The 18,077-nt window shown below is 42.4% G+C and overlaps 1 protein-coding gene across 3 annotated transcripts in view; it reads left to right on the top strand.

Moving 5' to 3' along the window:
- The window catches only part of grik5 (glutamate receptor, ionotropic, kainate 5), a 134,741-nt gene that overhangs the window by 108,417 nt on the left and 8,247 nt on the right, over positions 1-18,077 (top strand). For all 3 annotated transcript variants that reach the window (XM_086039362.1, XM_086039363.1, XM_086039361.1), the window contains 8 exons: positions 4,026-4,229; positions 5,676-5,789; positions 7,062-7,171; positions 7,281-7,454; positions 9,445-9,610; positions 12,405-12,630; positions 14,014-14,142; positions 14,792-14,958. In XM_086039362.1, coding sequence (XP_085895488.1) covers positions 4,026-4,229; positions 5,676-5,789; positions 7,062-7,171; positions 7,281-7,454; positions 9,445-9,610; positions 12,405-12,630; positions 14,014-14,142; positions 14,792-14,958 — 1,290 coding nt within the window. The remainder of the gene's footprint in view (positions 1-4,025; positions 4,230-5,675; positions 5,790-7,061; positions 7,172-7,280; positions 7,455-9,444; positions 9,611-12,404; positions 12,631-14,013; positions 14,143-14,791; positions 14,959-18,077) is intronic.

The raw sequence follows: 18,077 nt of genomic DNA on the forward strand, positions 1-18,077 counted from the left end.
TAGAGGACTGGATGAATACAATCTTATCACTGACATGGAAGAAAGAACATATTGTCAATTTTATTGTCCAGTGTTTCAATAAAAAAACAAACATGAACTCATTCACTGCCATTGACGAATTTACTTGTCTTTTCACAGTTCAGCCGTTCAATCCCAATTCAACTTTTTTCGAATTCTTTCAAACGTTAGGGTAAAAGAGGGTCTGAAAATGTTGGGGTAAGAACCCTACACGGTCGTAACACACTGGCCATACACCAGCCTAGCCAAACCGAGCTGTGGGATGGCATTTAACTCCTGGAGTGGTCGCAAGTCGATCAAAGTAGTTCCAACAAACGAGCCATGGAGATTTGGAACATTTTATACGGGCATATGCTCAGTTGTGCCATTGTACAGTATGTTACTTAGGAATAACATGTTGTCTAAAAGACAAATAGTCTACCATAGTTTGAAGTGGACGTGGATTAAAACTTTAAAAAAAAAAATGTCTTGCTGTTGCGGCATTAAATCAAATGCTCCCTGGAAAGCTTTGACTTGCACTTGTGATGCGTGGCAGAGTGCTTTGATAGGGTGTTTTGTAAGGTGCTTACAAAGCACTGTGATCACTGTAACCGCACTTTTAACAGCTCTCGCCGGGGAGTCGCGATTTTGACAGCGTACAGCTACCTCAGTGACGTTTGCCACTGCAGTGTGCGTCCTTTACGGTCTGCGCTAAAGTTACTCCGGCAGCGCTCGTTCAGATGAATTCCTTGCGTTCCCAGGGGTACCTCTTGCCCCCGATTCTGAGTGCCAAGTAGACTGCGTGTTGAAAATACTACACTTTAAAAAAGCACACACACACACACACTTAAAATCATTTAAGTAGACTGTTGATGCTAGCTGTTTGTCCTTGGTTTGCTGTTTGTGTACTCATGCAGCTTGTCCTCCCACTGTGGAAAAGCTTTTTTACTACTTCTACCTGTTTGGAATGCAAATGATTTTATGTTCTAGCTTGCAACTGCAGCCAGAATGCATCAGCCTTGCCATTTTCTTTCCTTTAAAAAAAAAAAAAAAAACACCAAAACAAAACAAAAGGCTAATTGGCTATTGGAGTCGAGTCAGGCTGGGAGGATCTCTTGGGAGAGAGATGCAAATGTGTTATGCGGCGGCCCAACAAGCACCAGATGTATCTTGCAAATACTCACCACCACATCATCAGATTCATTGGCCCTATAGCTTAAAAATATTTGTCGGGGTCACTGGAGGACAATATGAGCAGTGTCAAAACTGCTGCCTTCACAAATGGAATAATTGCAAGTAGTATTAATTTGGTCATTTCTATTAGTGTGCTTGTAGTTTGCCGTGCTGACTACTGCATCATAGGAACAGCTGTTTCTAAGCCTTACAAATGCATTTTTGGAATCAGACAGAACAATATGGCAGCACAGTGAATTGGTGGTGGTTAGTACGTCTGCCTCACAGGAGGTTCTGGGTTCGGAAAATATTCCAAGAAAAGGTCTCACGCACACAAACACAAAAAGTCAAGATGTCGAGAGTCGTAATTTGTTACAAAAAAAGCTAACGTAACATAACAAGGATTAAGTTGCAGTGTTAATCGTCATAGTTTTGAGAGGGTGTGGGTGGATTTAAAAAAAATATATTTTAAAAAGCCATACAAATGTTTTTGTTTTTCTGGAGGCTGGTACGGATTAATGGCAATTCCGTTCATTTCAATGGGGAAAGATAATTTGAGACACTATGTTAGTAGGAACTGAGGTGAACCCCCAGCAGAGGTTAACATCACTTAGGCCCAGTTATACTAACGCATTTTACACAGTGAATTTCCTTTTAGGAGAATAACTTCCCTCATTGTTTTGATCGTCTTCAGGCTTCCAAGAATTGTTGCTTCCTGGAATTGTTTTTTTTTGAACATGTGTAAAGGTCTCGATGTTTAGTAAAGGATGTGCCACTTAATAATTTTTTTTTTCCAAGAATAAATTAAACAATGACCTCATAAAAAGTAGAAGAATAGTGTGCTGAGTAAATAAGAGAATGAATTCATGACATTAGGAGGGAAAAACAACCTTTAGCAGCGATTGGCATTTCAGTATACTGTGAACTGTGGTTGTGTGTGACTTGATCATTCCGCCTAGTCTAATAGTAGATTGCAGCATCCCAAACCTAGAAAGTAACTTTTATTTGGGTCAAATATACAAAAAACTTGTGATTTTTGTCTTTGGAAGAGACCGTAATGCGATGTGGGAGCTTCCACAAGCTCTTGTTTCTGTCTCTCTGGAGGATTACACAAAACCGTTCCCAAGTGGAAGTCGAACAGGGAAAGAAGCTGCCAAGGAACCTGCAGTCATTCAAAACAAGAAGGGAAAGAAAAAACAAGCCCAGAGGAGCTTGACGTGATGAGACGCAGACGCCACACAACAAAGAGCATTTGTGTGCCAACTATGCGGAAGTTGCGTATTTCCCCTTTAGATAAACTCCATCTTATTTTAGTCATGGTGTCAAATATACACAAACTAACATTGATTTGACTTTCTTCTACATCCACGCTGACAAGTTGCATAAGTGTAGGAGGCCTGTCAGACACAGCACAAGTGTTAACGTTTACTGGAAGTACACTTGTGAGGGCGTTTAAGATGTTACGCGATTACAGGAGCTATAACGGGTCACATTGGGTACGCTTGCATATTCTAATGGGACAGCTGAAGTCAAGCAGGCGTCCCGTTTTCACGGCAGATCTTTGAAAATAGATATTCTTCAAACTTTGACTCCATACTCCATTCAAATGATCAGGCTTGGACAAAAAGCTTGGCAATTTATCGTCGTTCATCTGTTTCGGATGCCTGCTTATGATCTCATTTGGCCAGACTCCCTTGGGGGTGGTTGTCAAAGCCTTGAAATTCGGCCTAAATGGCAGCTTCAGATCAAAATGGCTGACTTCCATTTGAATTCTGGGAATGGGATCATGATACTTTCTCATGTGTCCTCTAATGATACATTTGAGTTGAATTGAGTTGAAATATGTCCACCAGGTCTTATTCTTATCAGTGATACTAATGTTGAGGGCTATTTTTTTTGTACGTTTTTGCTATTGATCGTGTTTAAGAGAACCCCTAAATCCTCAACAGAACACATACATAAAATACACATGGTATATTTAAAACAACCACACAGCCTAAGGAAAGCCCGCTTATCTTAAAGTGGAAGTCAATCCAAACATTTTAGTCAACAACATGTTCTATGCAGGCCCACTAGTCGATTCTGATTAATATTGCGTTTATGGAATATAGCAAAATTCACCCGTTATTAGCCATCTCACGGGGCGGCCATTTTGTCACTTCTGTCTACTGAAAATTTAGGTTACAAATGCTGAGGGCTCAGGTAAGGACCAATCACGGCTGACCTGTTTTCTGAAGCTGAGCCATCGTTATCTGATCCCTGAGCAACTGTGATGCTCAGTCGACAGTGACAAAATGGTCGCCCCCTGAGATGGCTAAAAACGGGTGGATTTGCTGCTTAACTGATATTCCACAACCGCAATATTCATCAGAATGCCTGGTTTCAACTAGTGGGCCTGCATAGCAAATATTCTTGAAAAAAAAAAATGTTTGGGTTGACTACCGTCTTTAATGCTAACAAATAATGCAAAACGCCACTGACATGCTAACGGATGCACTGAAGCAACGCATATTTGAACTTATTTGAAATATTGGAGCAACACGTTTAGACAGCTACTCTAGCAATACTCACAGGCATATAATTCTTTATCCACTGTGAAAAAAATTCTGTTATAGCAGTTTACAGACTCACTTAGTGTAGGAGTAGAAGTCGTATTATTCTTGTTTGTCTGCATGATTGTATTACACTGCCTCCCAATGGCCAATTCAGACACACCACAAGGAGCAGCACAATGAATTGGACTGCAGCATTGAATCATGATGTGCGTACTGTTTCATTCTTTACGTTCTCGTGTGTAAATTCTAAATAGTTGGATGCAACCCCCCTCACATTGTCTATTTGTCTCTTCCGTTCAGGAAAACCCGTATGTGATGCGCAAGGACAACTACCAGGACTTCCAGGGCAACGACCAGTACGAGGGCTTCTGCGTGGACATGTTGAGGGAGCTGGCGGACATCCTGAAGTTCTCCTTCAAGATCAAGCTGGTGGACGACGGGCTGTACGGCGCCCCCGAGCCCAACGGCTCCTGGACGGGCATGGTTGGAGAGCTTATAAACAGGGTGAGTCCTTGTATAGCACCCTCTGTTTGGATTTGGAAACATTTTTTACAATGCCCGGCCACAGTGGAGCTATAAATAAAGCCATGGAACTAGCTATAAATTTTCAGAACAGCTTCGTTGTTATGCAGTGCAGTGAGTGGAGAATTGCAGCAAACTGCCTAACAAACAAATGTGGCTGTCTGTTGCTGGGATGTCGACCAATATTTTGGAGTAAGTGTAATATAATAACTAGATTGCGCAGTGGCAGGTTATGGAACCTGATGGATGAATCTCCTCATATAGTGGGACTTTCTTCTTCCTTAGCACTTTTGGTCAACATCGGAGCTTCCAAGCTCGGTCCACACCCTACGATTGCAACTGTGCATTTCGCATCCCCAATCTGTCTAGTTCACCCGTTTCTAATCTGGTAGCGATTGGTTGAAAGTCCCTAGGAGGATTTTGTTCAGCGCCACTGGGCATTACTTTCGGGAAAGCTGAAATTTTGAAAAACAGTTAAACCTTATATCTCCACAACTGAGTACTGCATGATTGTTTGTCTCTACACTTTTTCAGCAATTACCTTCAAACGTGTCAAATGCATTGACGCAAACCTCTGAATTCAATTTGCAACAGATCTTTAAACCAAAATGGCCCAGTGCCACGTGTGTGTTTCACAGCATAGCTTCTTCATTTCACTGTATGCATAAGGAGTTGAACACACACATCCACACGTGCAAGCTGTGGCCCAACTCTGCCGTTTCTTCTCATTTCCTGAGATGGGGGGGGGGCTTATCTGGGACACACGCTGACTTAATAGTTCCATCAAAGTCAATGCTTACATTGGCCAAAATTGTCCATGTTGTCTTTTTAAAAATATATAACCACCCTCTGCCCACCCCCGAAACCCCCCGTTCACGCCTTGGAAGCATATGACAGCCAACCTCGGTCAGCTTAATTACAGTACGGTACACTTCAATTACCAAACTGCTGTCCCCTTGTGGGGTCTGCCACGCTGGTGCCCCCGCTGGCTCTCCACTCTCTATCACCAACCGGCACCACTATTGCCTGATCAGTCGGCTGTAATTAGCAGCCCATGTTCATCAATTAGCTTCTAATGGAGGATGCAGGGGGAGCAGGCCTGCGTCGGGGGGGTGGGGGGTACACAGGTGGAAAGCCCTGCCAAGCCTGTGCTTCCTCGCAATTAGCCTCATTTAATTGATGGATAGAATGCGGGAAAGGGAAGCACATTTGTATCTTTTTTTTTTTTACTTTTCTCCAAATGTCTCTTCAAGTGCATTGGACCACTTGTGGCCGCTATGCCGTTGCCATCGAGTGCGTGCGGTTCTATTTTTCGCATCCACCTGAACACTTGTGTTGCTTTGATTTTTTTTTTTTTTCCTCTTTTCTTCTCCTCCGTATGCCGCTCTCCATCCTCCATATTTGATCTATTTTCATCCGTCCCCGCAGAAAGCCGACCTGGCCGTGGCGGGTTTCACCATCACGTCGGAGCGAGAGAAAGTGATCGACTTCTCCAAGCCTTTCATGACCTTGGGGATCAGCATCCTGTACAGGGTTCATCTAGTAAGGATGTTTTTCGGGGCACATCTCATCTTGGATTTTTTTTTTTTTGTGTGTGTGCGCCATGCTTTTAAGCCTTTTGAAAGATTACAGGCCGTGAGAGAATAAAAGACATCATTGCTGAGAACGGAGAAATCAGAACACAGCTCACAGTTTTATACGGATCCCAAACAGGTGTCTCTTCAGGCAATTTGAAGTTGTGAAATTTCCAACATATGCTTGTGTTCCTCGTGAATTTAAATGATTATGCTGAAGTTTTGGCAATAACAAAAGAGTAGTAGTGTCACAATAGAATGTAAAGACATGGGAAAAAAGTCACAATGTTACGAGGATATGAATTGTAAATTGCATTTTTTTCGATTCTATTTTCTATTCTAGTAAAAGTACACTTTTGTCTTGTAAATGATGTATTCGATTTCTCTTGTAACATTCCAGGCTCTATTTTTGTGGCGCAAATGCTAGCAGATCCTGGTTTTCATATCAGTGCAAGGCTCGCTGCGCGTTTGCCGATTTTAGAATTGAATTAATGTATTTTTCAAATCATCCCTCTGGGCGGCACATCTATTGGGGTAGCACACATTCAGGGTTGGAGAGGCAGTGTTCCAGTGCCTTCACGGGGTAGATTGGCTTCTGCTATGTCAAAAACTCTAATGTGGTGCATTGAAAGGGAATTAAAGCAGCCGTTTTGATTAACATAATTGAAGTTGGTTGTGACCACTGCCACAGTGGCGCAGCCCTCCCTTGTATGTTAAATTACCTACATGGAGTCAAACCCGCCTCCGTGCAGTTACGCCACGCAGGACTTGTACCTGTCACTAATGCCTGCAATTTTGTGAGTTTGGTAATATTTGGACTTTTTTCTCATAATTAATACTCTTTGGGGGGGATTTTTTTTGTCTTTCTCTGACTTTATTCTTTTAGGGTTTTGTTTTTGTCTTTTCAGTGTGCCAGTACATATGATCTTTTTTTTTTTTTATCATTTCATATAATTTATCATATCAAATGAAAAACCTAATTTGAGTCTTGCGCTATTGCTAGTGTAATTAGTCTTAAACAGTCACATGCTGTGTACCGCTCTAACTTACCATCTTTACATTGCTAATGAGCTTATGAGCGGTAAACATTGCGAAACGGAACAAGTATGGATGGAGGCGTAGAACAGGGTAGCGCTCCCGCTGTGTTGCATGCTGCGAGTTTTCTCTCAAACTGCTGAGACGTGACCTCTTTTTGTACCTCCCCGTCTGTCTGTACCACGCTGATCAATTTCCTCTTCAGGGTCGCAAGCCGGGTTACTTCTCCTTCCTGGACCCTTTCTCGCCGGCCGTCTGGCTCTTCATGCTGCTCGCCTACCTGGCTGTGAGCTGTGTGCTCTTCCTGGCTGCAAGGTCGCTCACTGCATTACATTAGCATGGGTCACTTGCTGGCGCATTTGGCCTCGTTGCATCGATCGATCAAACGCCGGACCCCTGTAGTGATTTGTGTTCTCGCTACCAGGCTGAGCCCTTACGAGTGGTACAACCCTCACCCGTGTCTGCGAGAGCGCCGGGACATGCTTGAGAACCAGTACACATTGGGCAACAGCTTGTGGTTCCCCGTCGGCGGCTTCATGCAGCAGGGATCCGAAATAATGCCGAGGGCCTTGTCCACCAGATGCGTCAGTGGAGTGTGGTGAGTGGCCCCGCTTGGCACCATGCAAACAGAAGCTAACAGCGAGGGTTTAGACCATAGGATGTTGTCAAATGAAACGAACTTCATGCAGTTTCTGTCAGCTTGTGTAGCCTAATTTAATATTAATGTTCTATGCATGTTTCATTAGGGTTTTGTTATCTGCTATACATAGATTATGAGTTTGCTGCTTTGTTGTTATGGTGTTTTGAGGCTTTTGGTATTAGTTCCTGTGAAGCCCTTTGAGACATTTATAAAACTAAAATTGAATTGAATTGAAAGACAATATTCACTGGCAGCATTTATCCGGATCTGCGCGAAAATGTAAGCTAAGAAAGATAAAAATGACGTCACATAATTGACGCGCGTAATAAACGAACTGCATGGCTGAATTATTACCATCATCACAAATGTCCACTTTATGCTTGTGTGATTAAATTAAAGTCAATTATAAAGTCAAAACTGTTACTCAAAACAACTTTGCAGATTCATGGAAAATTGCCTGTCTCCCTCCCAAGTGCCACCTTGCCGTTCAGACTGAGGTTGCGTTGCAAAGAATCGGATATGTATCCGATTTAGATACATATGGCCCAGGATGGATTTGGAAAAATCTGAATTGAGCTGTTCAGACTTCCATAATAAAATCAGAGACAGTTAACATTTTGGCAAAAAAAATCTGATTTGAGTCACATTTGCCTGCAGTCTCAATGTAGCCAGCTAACTAACTAACTTGCTCACAAGCCAGTTGAGCAAAAAGCATGATAAAATGAGTTTTAACCAACTGGCTCGCGAGCAAGTTGGTTAGTTAGTAATAGCAATATTAGCTTTGCCTTTAAGTACCTTTACTGGTATCTGAGAGATTTACTGGCTTTTAAGTTAATAACTAGAGTTAGTTTGCTAGTTAGGTGTCATAGATGTGTTTGTTTGGCGGGAAGGAAGTTCAAGATGAAGCGAAGCTAAGTGACTGACTGACTGAATAGATAGAAACAATACTTGTTAATCCTGGTGCCATAAGTGGTTAGTTAGCTAGCTAGCTCGGGGTTGTGGATGCTTTTTGTAGGTTTCAAGTAAGTTCCAAGGTAGACATTAACTAACTGACTGACTGACGAGTAACTAGATATCTGATTTGAATAACTAAATAACTAACTAGATAGCTCTAAAACAGGTTAGTAGTCGTGGGTGCTTTTGATAGGGACAAGGAAATTCAAGACAGACCAAAACTACCAAACTCACGCAGACAAGGCTGCACATTCTGGCATAGACTAGGGTGCATATCATTAGCTCTAAGATTAAACGTGTGCATTTTGATTACATGTAAATTACAAACGGAGTGTAAAATCTAATTTCCCCTTTGTGGGATATTAAAAGATTGTTCCTCTTCCCGTAACATGAATTATTAATCCACAAATCCTCCAAACAAATTCGAGGACCGGGATTAGATTGTGAGAGCAGATCGTATAGATTTAGTCTTTCAGCTGACGTGTGGCTCACTCCTCTTCCCTTGCCGCAAGATTCAAGTCTAACAGTTAGATGCACGCTCACAGGAAACCTCATCCGAGGGCATTCCTGAGGCTGTAGAAGGACTGGGAGTTATGTGCTGAGCTAATCATTGCTAGGAGCTGAAACTGATATTTTAGACAAAGATTGGAGGAACACTGTTCGGTAACTTCACTGGGAATTGATGCCATACAACTCACAACAAGGTAGCCAATCATTGTCGAAAAGTACCAAGATGAAAAAACATTTCATTACAGTTCCCCAAAAAATTCTAATTGCAACTTTGACAGGAAACTAAGCGTATAGTGAATAGCTGTCCACTCTAATGATTGATGCCCAAACTGAAAATAAAGACTCATGCATTTTGAAAAACAAACGGCTTTCTAATAGCTGCCCACCGTAGTGACAGATGCACAATTGTGTCCCAAGAGGCTTCAAAGGGCACAAATCAGCCATTTTGTACAACCTGATAGCCGTTCCTCCCGCCGTGGTCCAGGTGGGCGTTCACCCTCATCATCATCTCGTCCTACACGGCCAACCTGGCCGCCTTCCTGACCGTGCAGAGGATGGAAGTCCCCATCGAGTCCCCCGACGACTTGGCCGACCAGACCAACATCGAATATGGGACCATCCACGGGGGCAGCACAATGACTTTCTTCATGGTATGTGTGTTGTTTTTTTTTTTTTGTTTTGTTTTGTTTTGTTTGTACTCTCTTGACGCTTGGTGTAATGCACCGTGATACATTTGTCTTAATGTTTATCCTCACATCTGCCACTTTATCTCCATTGCTGTGGCATGCATTTAGGTGGCGGGATGACTGCCTTTGTTTGCTTACAAGAGCGCCTCGGGGCATCTGTGTTGGCATCTGTGTTTGCGCAACTCGAGTGTGCGCGTGTGTGCGCATGTTGTGTTTTTCCGTGTAGGTGTGTTTACGTATGGGAATGTGAGTAGGTGAGCGTATTTGTTTATTTGCGAGGGTATGGTCACGTTTGTGAGCGTTTGTATTCCCATGGTATTATTGATCATAGTTGCATTGAGAATAATAGAGAGTGTTTAAAAAAAAAAAAAAGGGGGGGTCAGAATCATTACAGTAGTTTTTTGGGATGACATGCAACACGGATGTGAAGAAGTTACATACACACCATTACAATGGGAACTCTGCTCATTCTATTCCAAAAGAAAACATGAAAGATTTTTTTTTTTAATCAAATGTGTTGTTTCTGTGAAGTTGGTTGACATCCTGCAACACATATTTGAAGTGGTTGTTCCAATGTGTTATTGCTTTGGAATTGGTCGGCTCAAAACAACACAGAGGTGAAGCGGTTCTTTATTCAAAATCAAAACATGAAAGCAAATAAAGATCTTTTATTATGTTATTATTGTGACCTTAGTGCACACCATGCAATGCAGATGCAGTTCTCTATTTATAAAAACAAATATTTAAAAAACACTGATTAATCATTCATCCTATTCCAAATTACAAACCGTGAAAGAAAAAAATATCAAATGAGTTAATCCTGTGAACTTGGCGCATTCCATGTAATGCAGATATGAAACAGTTCTCTATTCTTTTTTGCATGAAGTCATCCATCGTAAAAGCTGTAACACACTGAACTGTTTTTCACCTGTATTACATCATCTTCAGAGGTATAACATAACCGGTCAAATGACCCGTGTGTTTCGATTTGGAATCGTCGACTGCTTCATATCTCTGTTGCATGGACTCCATCAATTTTGTTTTGATTTGGTAAAAGCAACTGCTTCACATCTGTGTTACATGGAGTCCACTGACAGACAGGAATCACAGCAGAGCAATTTTTGTTTTATTTTGGAATGAAGACTTGCTTCACGTCTGTGTTCCATAGTGTGCAACGGCTTCACAGGATAAGCAAGTTTTTCTTGCATGTTTTGATTTGGAGTTGCCAAAATGGAGACCAGTAACTTCGCAAGACACATTAACATATAACACATTTGATCAGTTCTTGTCCACCTATTGGTTTGGAAAATATAAAGCTGCTTGACATCTGTGTTGCATGGAGTCCAATAACATCGCAGCATTAAAACATTTGCTCAATTTATCCTTCAGGTTGTGATTCAGGAAAGAACATGCGGTGTTCCCAATGCGTTTGCGCCGATGGAAATCTAAGCCATTCTCAGCATTTTGAGCTTTACTCTCTTTCTTTTTTTTTTTTTTACGACACGCCAGCCTATTATTGCAAACACAAGCGTATAACTAATGGTGTTTGCCGCTGCTACATAATACACAGCATTTGCTCTTCCTCACAGCCCACAATGCACCCTGATAAAATATGTAATGGCGCATTCCAGACACTTAATCCTCTTGCCGTGTTTTTCCTAAATGCTGAGCCACCGCTCGCGTGCGCTCTCCTCGAGCCCCGCCCACCCGTAGCGCGACTGATGATGCATCGGCTCGACGCCACCGCCGCATAATGTGTTCCCTCGAGTCACCTCGCTTTTTCTTGCTCCTCCCGTCTAGTTGGCACTGATGTCACCGTGTCATTATTCACACTGGATTTTCATCTGCACACACAGGCTTGCATTCTATCCTCCCCGTTTATCCACTGTGCATCTTTTTCCCTCTTTTCTTATCGCTTGATGTCTTTCCCTATCTTAGCCCGCGTGTCTTTTAGTCCTTTTCAAGATTCACAATGCTTTTGTTGTCACAGTTATATTTCAACGACGTGAACCGATAATGCCTTAATCTGTCGCAGAAACTGCGCAAATGTTCAGGAATTCGGCAAATAATCAGAAAGCAAACACACATTAAAAGGACACTGCCTATATATGGAAGTAAAGCATCAATTTATTTTCTGCATACATATGTGGTGGACTGGTTAGCATGTCCGCCTCACAGTTCATAGGTCGTGGGTTTAATTCCGGCCCCGGTCCTCCTGCGTGGAGTTTGCATGTTCTCCCCTGCGTGGGTTTTCTACGGGTACTCGGGTTTCCTCCCACATTCCAAAAAACATGCATGGTATGCTGATTGATCACTCTAAATTGCTCCTAGGTGTGATTGTGGGTGTGTATGTTTGTTTGTCTCCTGCGATTGGCTGGCAACCAGTTCAGGGTGTAGCAGGGATCGGCTTAAATTTGGGGTGATATTAAAGGAAAAATGAAACCAAGAAAAAATTGTTTTAGAACTTTTTTCCACCATTGGTATATATTTATTTATTTTCATTTCTTTCTTTCATTCTTTTAAGAACACTTTTAAAAGTATTTTATTTATTTATTTATTTGTCCATTCATTCATTTATTCAATTATTTATTTATACATCATAAAAGCTACAATTCCAAGAGGGACCTTGTTCACTTTCTGTATCCACTGTCTCCTCTCTCTACCCCCCTTGGGTGCCCATGATCCCATTTGCTCCTATCAACCACCCCACCCCCGGTGTGTCCCCACCCTTTCCAACCCACCCCGGTTCCCCCCGCAGAACTCTCGCTACCAGACGTACCAGCGCATGTGGAACTACATGAACTCCAAGCAGCCCAGCGTGTTCGTCAAGAGCACTGAGGAGGGCATCGCCCGCGTGGTCAATTCCAAGTACGCCTTCCTGATGGAGAGCACCATGAACGAGTACCACCGCGGCCTCAACTGCAACCTGACGCAGATCGGAGGCCTGCTGGATACCAAGGGATACGGCATCGGCATGCCGCTGGGTACGTGCTACACCGGCTTCCTCATTCGTGCTGCACTTGTTACAGCGTAGTGAGCAAAGTAGGTCAGCTTATCGCCTGTGCGCTCCAGATCCATTTATCTGCACGCACGAATCTTAATCAACAAAAAGAATCTTCAAGTGTTCCAATATACCGAATAGGCGCTCGCGTTTTTAATTAACACCGCGCCGCCAATTTATTTTTCCATCTAGTGTTTGAACATAATTGAGTCACGAAGAACTGGAGTGGGTTAACTCCATTTTTGTCTTTTTACAGGAGAGTAATTTAAAGTTTTATGGCTGAGATAAAATCTGGGGATTGATATTTTGGTGATTTGTATAGGAGTGATTACATCCTCTGGATCCTTGTTTATACTGACATTGTGGGTCCTGCAGATGTGGTCATTTTGCCAAATATTTTCATTTTGATTGATATACTGGATATTCATATTGCTTGCACTCACTTATCCAGAACTGAGGTACTGCCATCATCTAGTCCACAGTTTGGATCCCGGTTGGTCAGTGATGACTGATTGACTGACCCAACCCAACATATAAACATATAGCTCACACACAAGATCTTGACCTGGTTGTGATCAACCACCTTTGGACGTGTCTGCCATCTTGATTCTGGCACCTGTAGTCCATATTTGGGACAGATTTTCATGTTCCGGTTCACTAGTCCTGCTACCTGGTTTATGCCGCTCCATGTATATATACCTTGCCCGCCAGCATCTTACACACTGCTGAGATATGCTGCACCGTCTCTGAGGCTTCTTTGCACAGCCTGCACCTGGGGGTCCTGTCTGCTCTTCGGTCCAGCCTCTATTGATCTTGTGTTTAAGGCCTGCTCTTGAGTGTTGCCCAGTCAGTTAGGCGGCGCTGTGGTATCGCAGAAGAGAAAAGTGATCTTGTATATATATATATATATATATATATATATATATATGTGTATGTGTATATGTATATGTGTATATGTGTATGTGTATATGTATATGTGTATATGTATATGTGTATATGTATATGTGTATATATATATGTATATATATATATATATATATATATATATATATATATATATATATATATATATATATATATATATATATATGTGTGTATATGTATGTGTGTATATGTATATATGTATATGTATATGAACAGCTCCCTCTAATAGACACCTCCCCCAAGATTCGTATCGTAAACGCCCCCAGCCTTTTGATATGCAATTCAGTTGTAAGCCCAGCTTCTGTGTCAGCTGCTTTAGTTCGTCTGTAATCATCCTCTTAATCTGCCATCAATCCTCCTTTTATTTTCATCGTATGACAACGACAAACACGCATCCTTCCTCTTCTCTTCACTCATCACTTGGCTCCTCGTCCTCCTCCAGGTTCACCATTTCGAGATGAGATCACACTGGCCATCCTCCAGCTCCAGGAGAACAACCGGCTGGAGATCCTGAAAAGAAGGTGGTGGGAGGGAGGACAGTGTCCGAAAGAGGAGGACCACCGGGCTAAAGGTCAGTCCACTCTTGATCACCCTGTGCACTTCGGCTGGAGTCATTATAATCATATGCCATATAACGCCGATATCGGGCAAAAACCAAAAACAATTAGATCAATTTCATATTTTTTTTTCACAATCTATACTATTATATTGGTCAATCCATGTCTGGGTGTTATTTTAACAAGTTATTGAACAATCTAAAGTGTTGAAAATGGCCATAATAACCATTCAACAATCACACTTTGGGACAAACTAGAGGAGTGAATTTCAACCAGTGTGCCGTGAGAGATCATCTGTTATGCAGCAGGAAATTATTCTTTTTTTTGTTTATTTATCTATGCCGACCACGTATAGCAACAGGTAGAACAAACACATGCTCTTCCACCACAATCTAGTGTAGATGACAGAAGGGACATAATCAACCTGTGTATCCACTTTTTGTGAATCGATTTGCCAGGCGGTGTGCCGGGAGATTTTTCCGATGTGAAATATGTGCCTTGGCTCAATAAAGGTTGAGAAAAAAAGAATCTAGTGTTCAATCAGCCGCCACGACAGCGATATGTTGAATAATGAATGTCATAGTCAAGTTAATTCTTATAAAATTACATCTTTGTTCTTTTATTGAATCCTTGAATTGTGGCTCCTCTGTGTGTGTGTGTCAGGTCTGGGTATGGAGAACATCGGGGGCATCTTTGTGGTGCTCATCTGTGGCCTGATCATTGCTGTGTTTGTGGCCATTATGGAGTTTGTATGGTCGACGCGCCGCTCGGCAGAGACAGATGAGGTATGCCCCCATACCTGCCCTCGCCGAACCCACAGACACACCCCAGTAGGTTCCCATGGCGCCCCGCCAACCCTTTTTCCGTTTTTTTCTTGTGTGTGCGTGTGCTTGTAGGTGAGATTGGTTCGATTGTCTTCTGGTTTTGTCTCCATTTGTGCGTGCTGTACCACTTTATTTGGGTTTCATGTCTGTTACGTTCCGAGAAGATATTCAAGTCGCACAACCCAGAGGTATATAAGGATAAGGTACTAAAACCTGCCGAGATAGAAGGCTAACATCCTACCAGCTGGTATGCTAGCATAGGACAAGATAAGCAGCCTGAGTATAGAAAATGCTGAGGCAGATGAGCGAAGGCATTGTCACAATGCACTTGGGGTTCGCCGCGGGGCAGCGCGCAAGGACAACTGCGCCCTGGTGCAACCTTGCCCACATTTGGAAGTGCTAACATAGCAACCAAACAGGAAGTAAAAGGGAGGCTTTTCTCACCGGTTGGTCTTGCTGTTAGCACACTGAAATCCCTCTCTCCTATTGGATGCACCTTCTGACATCACCGCGACGCCGCTGTCGGATTGAACATTTTTCAACTCCTGGGCACGTTGTGTATCAGGAAATGCGCCCATCCTTGGAGTTCCGTGCTCACACCCTGGCAGCACATAGATAATAAATGGGCGGCGGACCATGCGCGTTGCTAAGTGCAGTGTGAAAAGGCCTTATCATTTAGCAACTTGAGTACACAAAACACTAAGGCGCATTGATACGAATTTTACATCATGTACTGCAGTCTGGTTTTATTTCAGATATTACTAATGCTTACATTAAAATATTAATAATGTGATAATGAGTTGGAATGCTCATGTATAGCAAGATGCAACCTTACAAACTGACCGTCATGCCCGGTTGCCATGTGTACTACCTGTTTTTCAGAAAGCTAAACTGGACAAAACGCTAACATATATCCAGATAGCAACTTTAACACATCATTAGTTGGGCAGATTGGTAAGATTGTTTTTTTCATGCCGAGTAATACCAGTAAGGCACTATTCCAAAATGCTAATTTGACTGGACACCATCCCCCTGAAGCAGAGTGCTATTTCAAAAGGCTAATGAGACTTGATCCACTGCTAACGTGCTACCAATTGACAAGATATATACCAAATAGCAACATAAAGGCTAAATTGATCAGAATCTTCCTATCATGCCCTGTTGTCAGCTTTTATTTCTTTCAGTGTAGTCGGGTTTGATTTTTGATGAGTCGGTAAACTGCTAACAGCAGCAGCTCCTCCACTACCAATGACACTTTACATCCATTTTGCATGTCTTGCCTGCTTATAAGGTCAGTGTGCACCTCTGAGTGTTGAGCGTAAATGTCAGTGATGTAGAGTTTGTGTACTAAATGCACCGGTATGGAGAAGCAATATTGTGAAATGTCAATATTTGCTTGCATAATGCAGCGTTGTGATCTGACATTTAATGTCACAATGTATCTCCTTTTACACGCTTCGCGTAGAGGGTTCCAAAACTGGCGTCCGTGGACCCCCAGGGTTTCGTGAGCCGATGCTCTAGGGTTTGCAAAATGATTTGACATCAAATGTTATGTCATATCGTTTTAAAAAAGTGTGCACCTTCGGTGCACGCGCGGACCAGCACGCTCATAAAACAAACGTTCTAAACCAATAAGACCTCATCTTTGGGCCTATTAAAATCTCTGATATGATTGTGACATATCAACAAAATATGACTTTTTTTTTTTTTCCATTGTGACACTAAAACTTTTTTTTTTTTCTCAAAAATTGGCAACTTTTGAATTAATTTGATTATTAAGGGGAGTGCATGATTGTTGTTCAAATGCTGTTAGGATTATGAGGTAGTCCTTGGAAAAATGTGTCCTCTGTAAGGTGTCCCCGCACCCCAAAAGTTTGAGGAGCCCCGCCTCATGTTACGCTGGTATTCTTCGTCTTCCATCTTTTGGATTACTTCTTCCTCTTCTTCTTCTTCTCCCCCATCTCACTGTTGCTGTCCTTCCCTCACTCACTCTCTCTCTCTCTCTCTCTCTCTTTCTCTGTCCATCATCTGTCCATCAGTCTGCGTTCTCTGACAAAGAGTACTGTTTCTGTTTATGTGAGCCATGACCTTTTCTTTTGAATGCTGTTTGTAGTCTAGTCGTTTGGATGAGAAGCGTGTGTGTTGCTGGCCTGCCTGAACGTCCATGTTGCCATGATGAAGTGTCCATAAACTAAACCAGCGGTCCCCAACCACTCAACCATGGACCGGTACCATTCTGTGGGGGGCCATTTGGTACCGGGTCGCGCAAAGAGACTGAACCAAAAGACATTTTTTAATCGGCAGACCCTGAAAGAAGTTTTATTTTTGAAAATCAGGCTCCTCGACCTGAGCCTGTGTACACACGTCATACTCGATCTAGTGATACGATATGAAAACGGTCCAAGTTTTCAGTCTCAAACCGTCACTTAGACGATTCCAACGCACCAAGCCTGTTTTGCATAATATGCGGCGCCAGGCATGCAAATCAGCAATGAAGCCTTCAAAACAGCCTTAACTCATTCACTGCCGTTGACGTATTTATTTGTCTTTTCACAGTTCAGACCTTCAATCGCGGAATTTATTTTGATTTTTTTTTTTCAATTTTTTTCAGTAAAAGAGTGTCTGAAATATCTGCCAGTGAATGTGTTTAAAAAAAGTGTATGCCTTGCTTCCAGTTCCGATCTTTGTGACGCGGGATGACAGTGACCAAAACAAGATTAGAGTCCTATCGCCCATTACCTTAAAATGGGACCAGCTTGCCACCACCAGGTCTTTTGACTCTCAACCAATCAACCAATTCCTGTCTGCTTTCTTTACTAAGAAAACCACCACAGTTGGTAAATATTCATCAACGACAAGATATGTATTTGATTTCATGACAAGAACAAAACGGCCATTCCTTGCCAAATCACCTAAACAAAGTTGCATATTTTAACCAAGCAGATTTTGGCTCTAATGAAACTTGGTGTACTTGTTGATAGTGATGGCACAACACAAAATCTCAAATTTTCGGTCAATCGGCGCAGGGGTTTGGGAGCTTCAACCCGCCGAATTTTAATATTTTCTGCAAAAAGGGGTGTGGCCACCTTCCTTTGAACACTTGTATCTCAGGAACTACTGGGTTG

The sequence above is a fragment of the Filicampus tigris genome, chromosome 8 (genome assembly GCF_054856515.1).
Source record: "Filicampus tigris isolate MCC_2025a chromosome 8, RoL_Ftig_1.0, whole genome shotgun sequence".
Classification (NCBI taxonomy): domain Eukaryota; kingdom Metazoa; phylum Chordata; class Actinopteri; order Syngnathiformes; family Syngnathidae; genus Filicampus; species Filicampus tigris.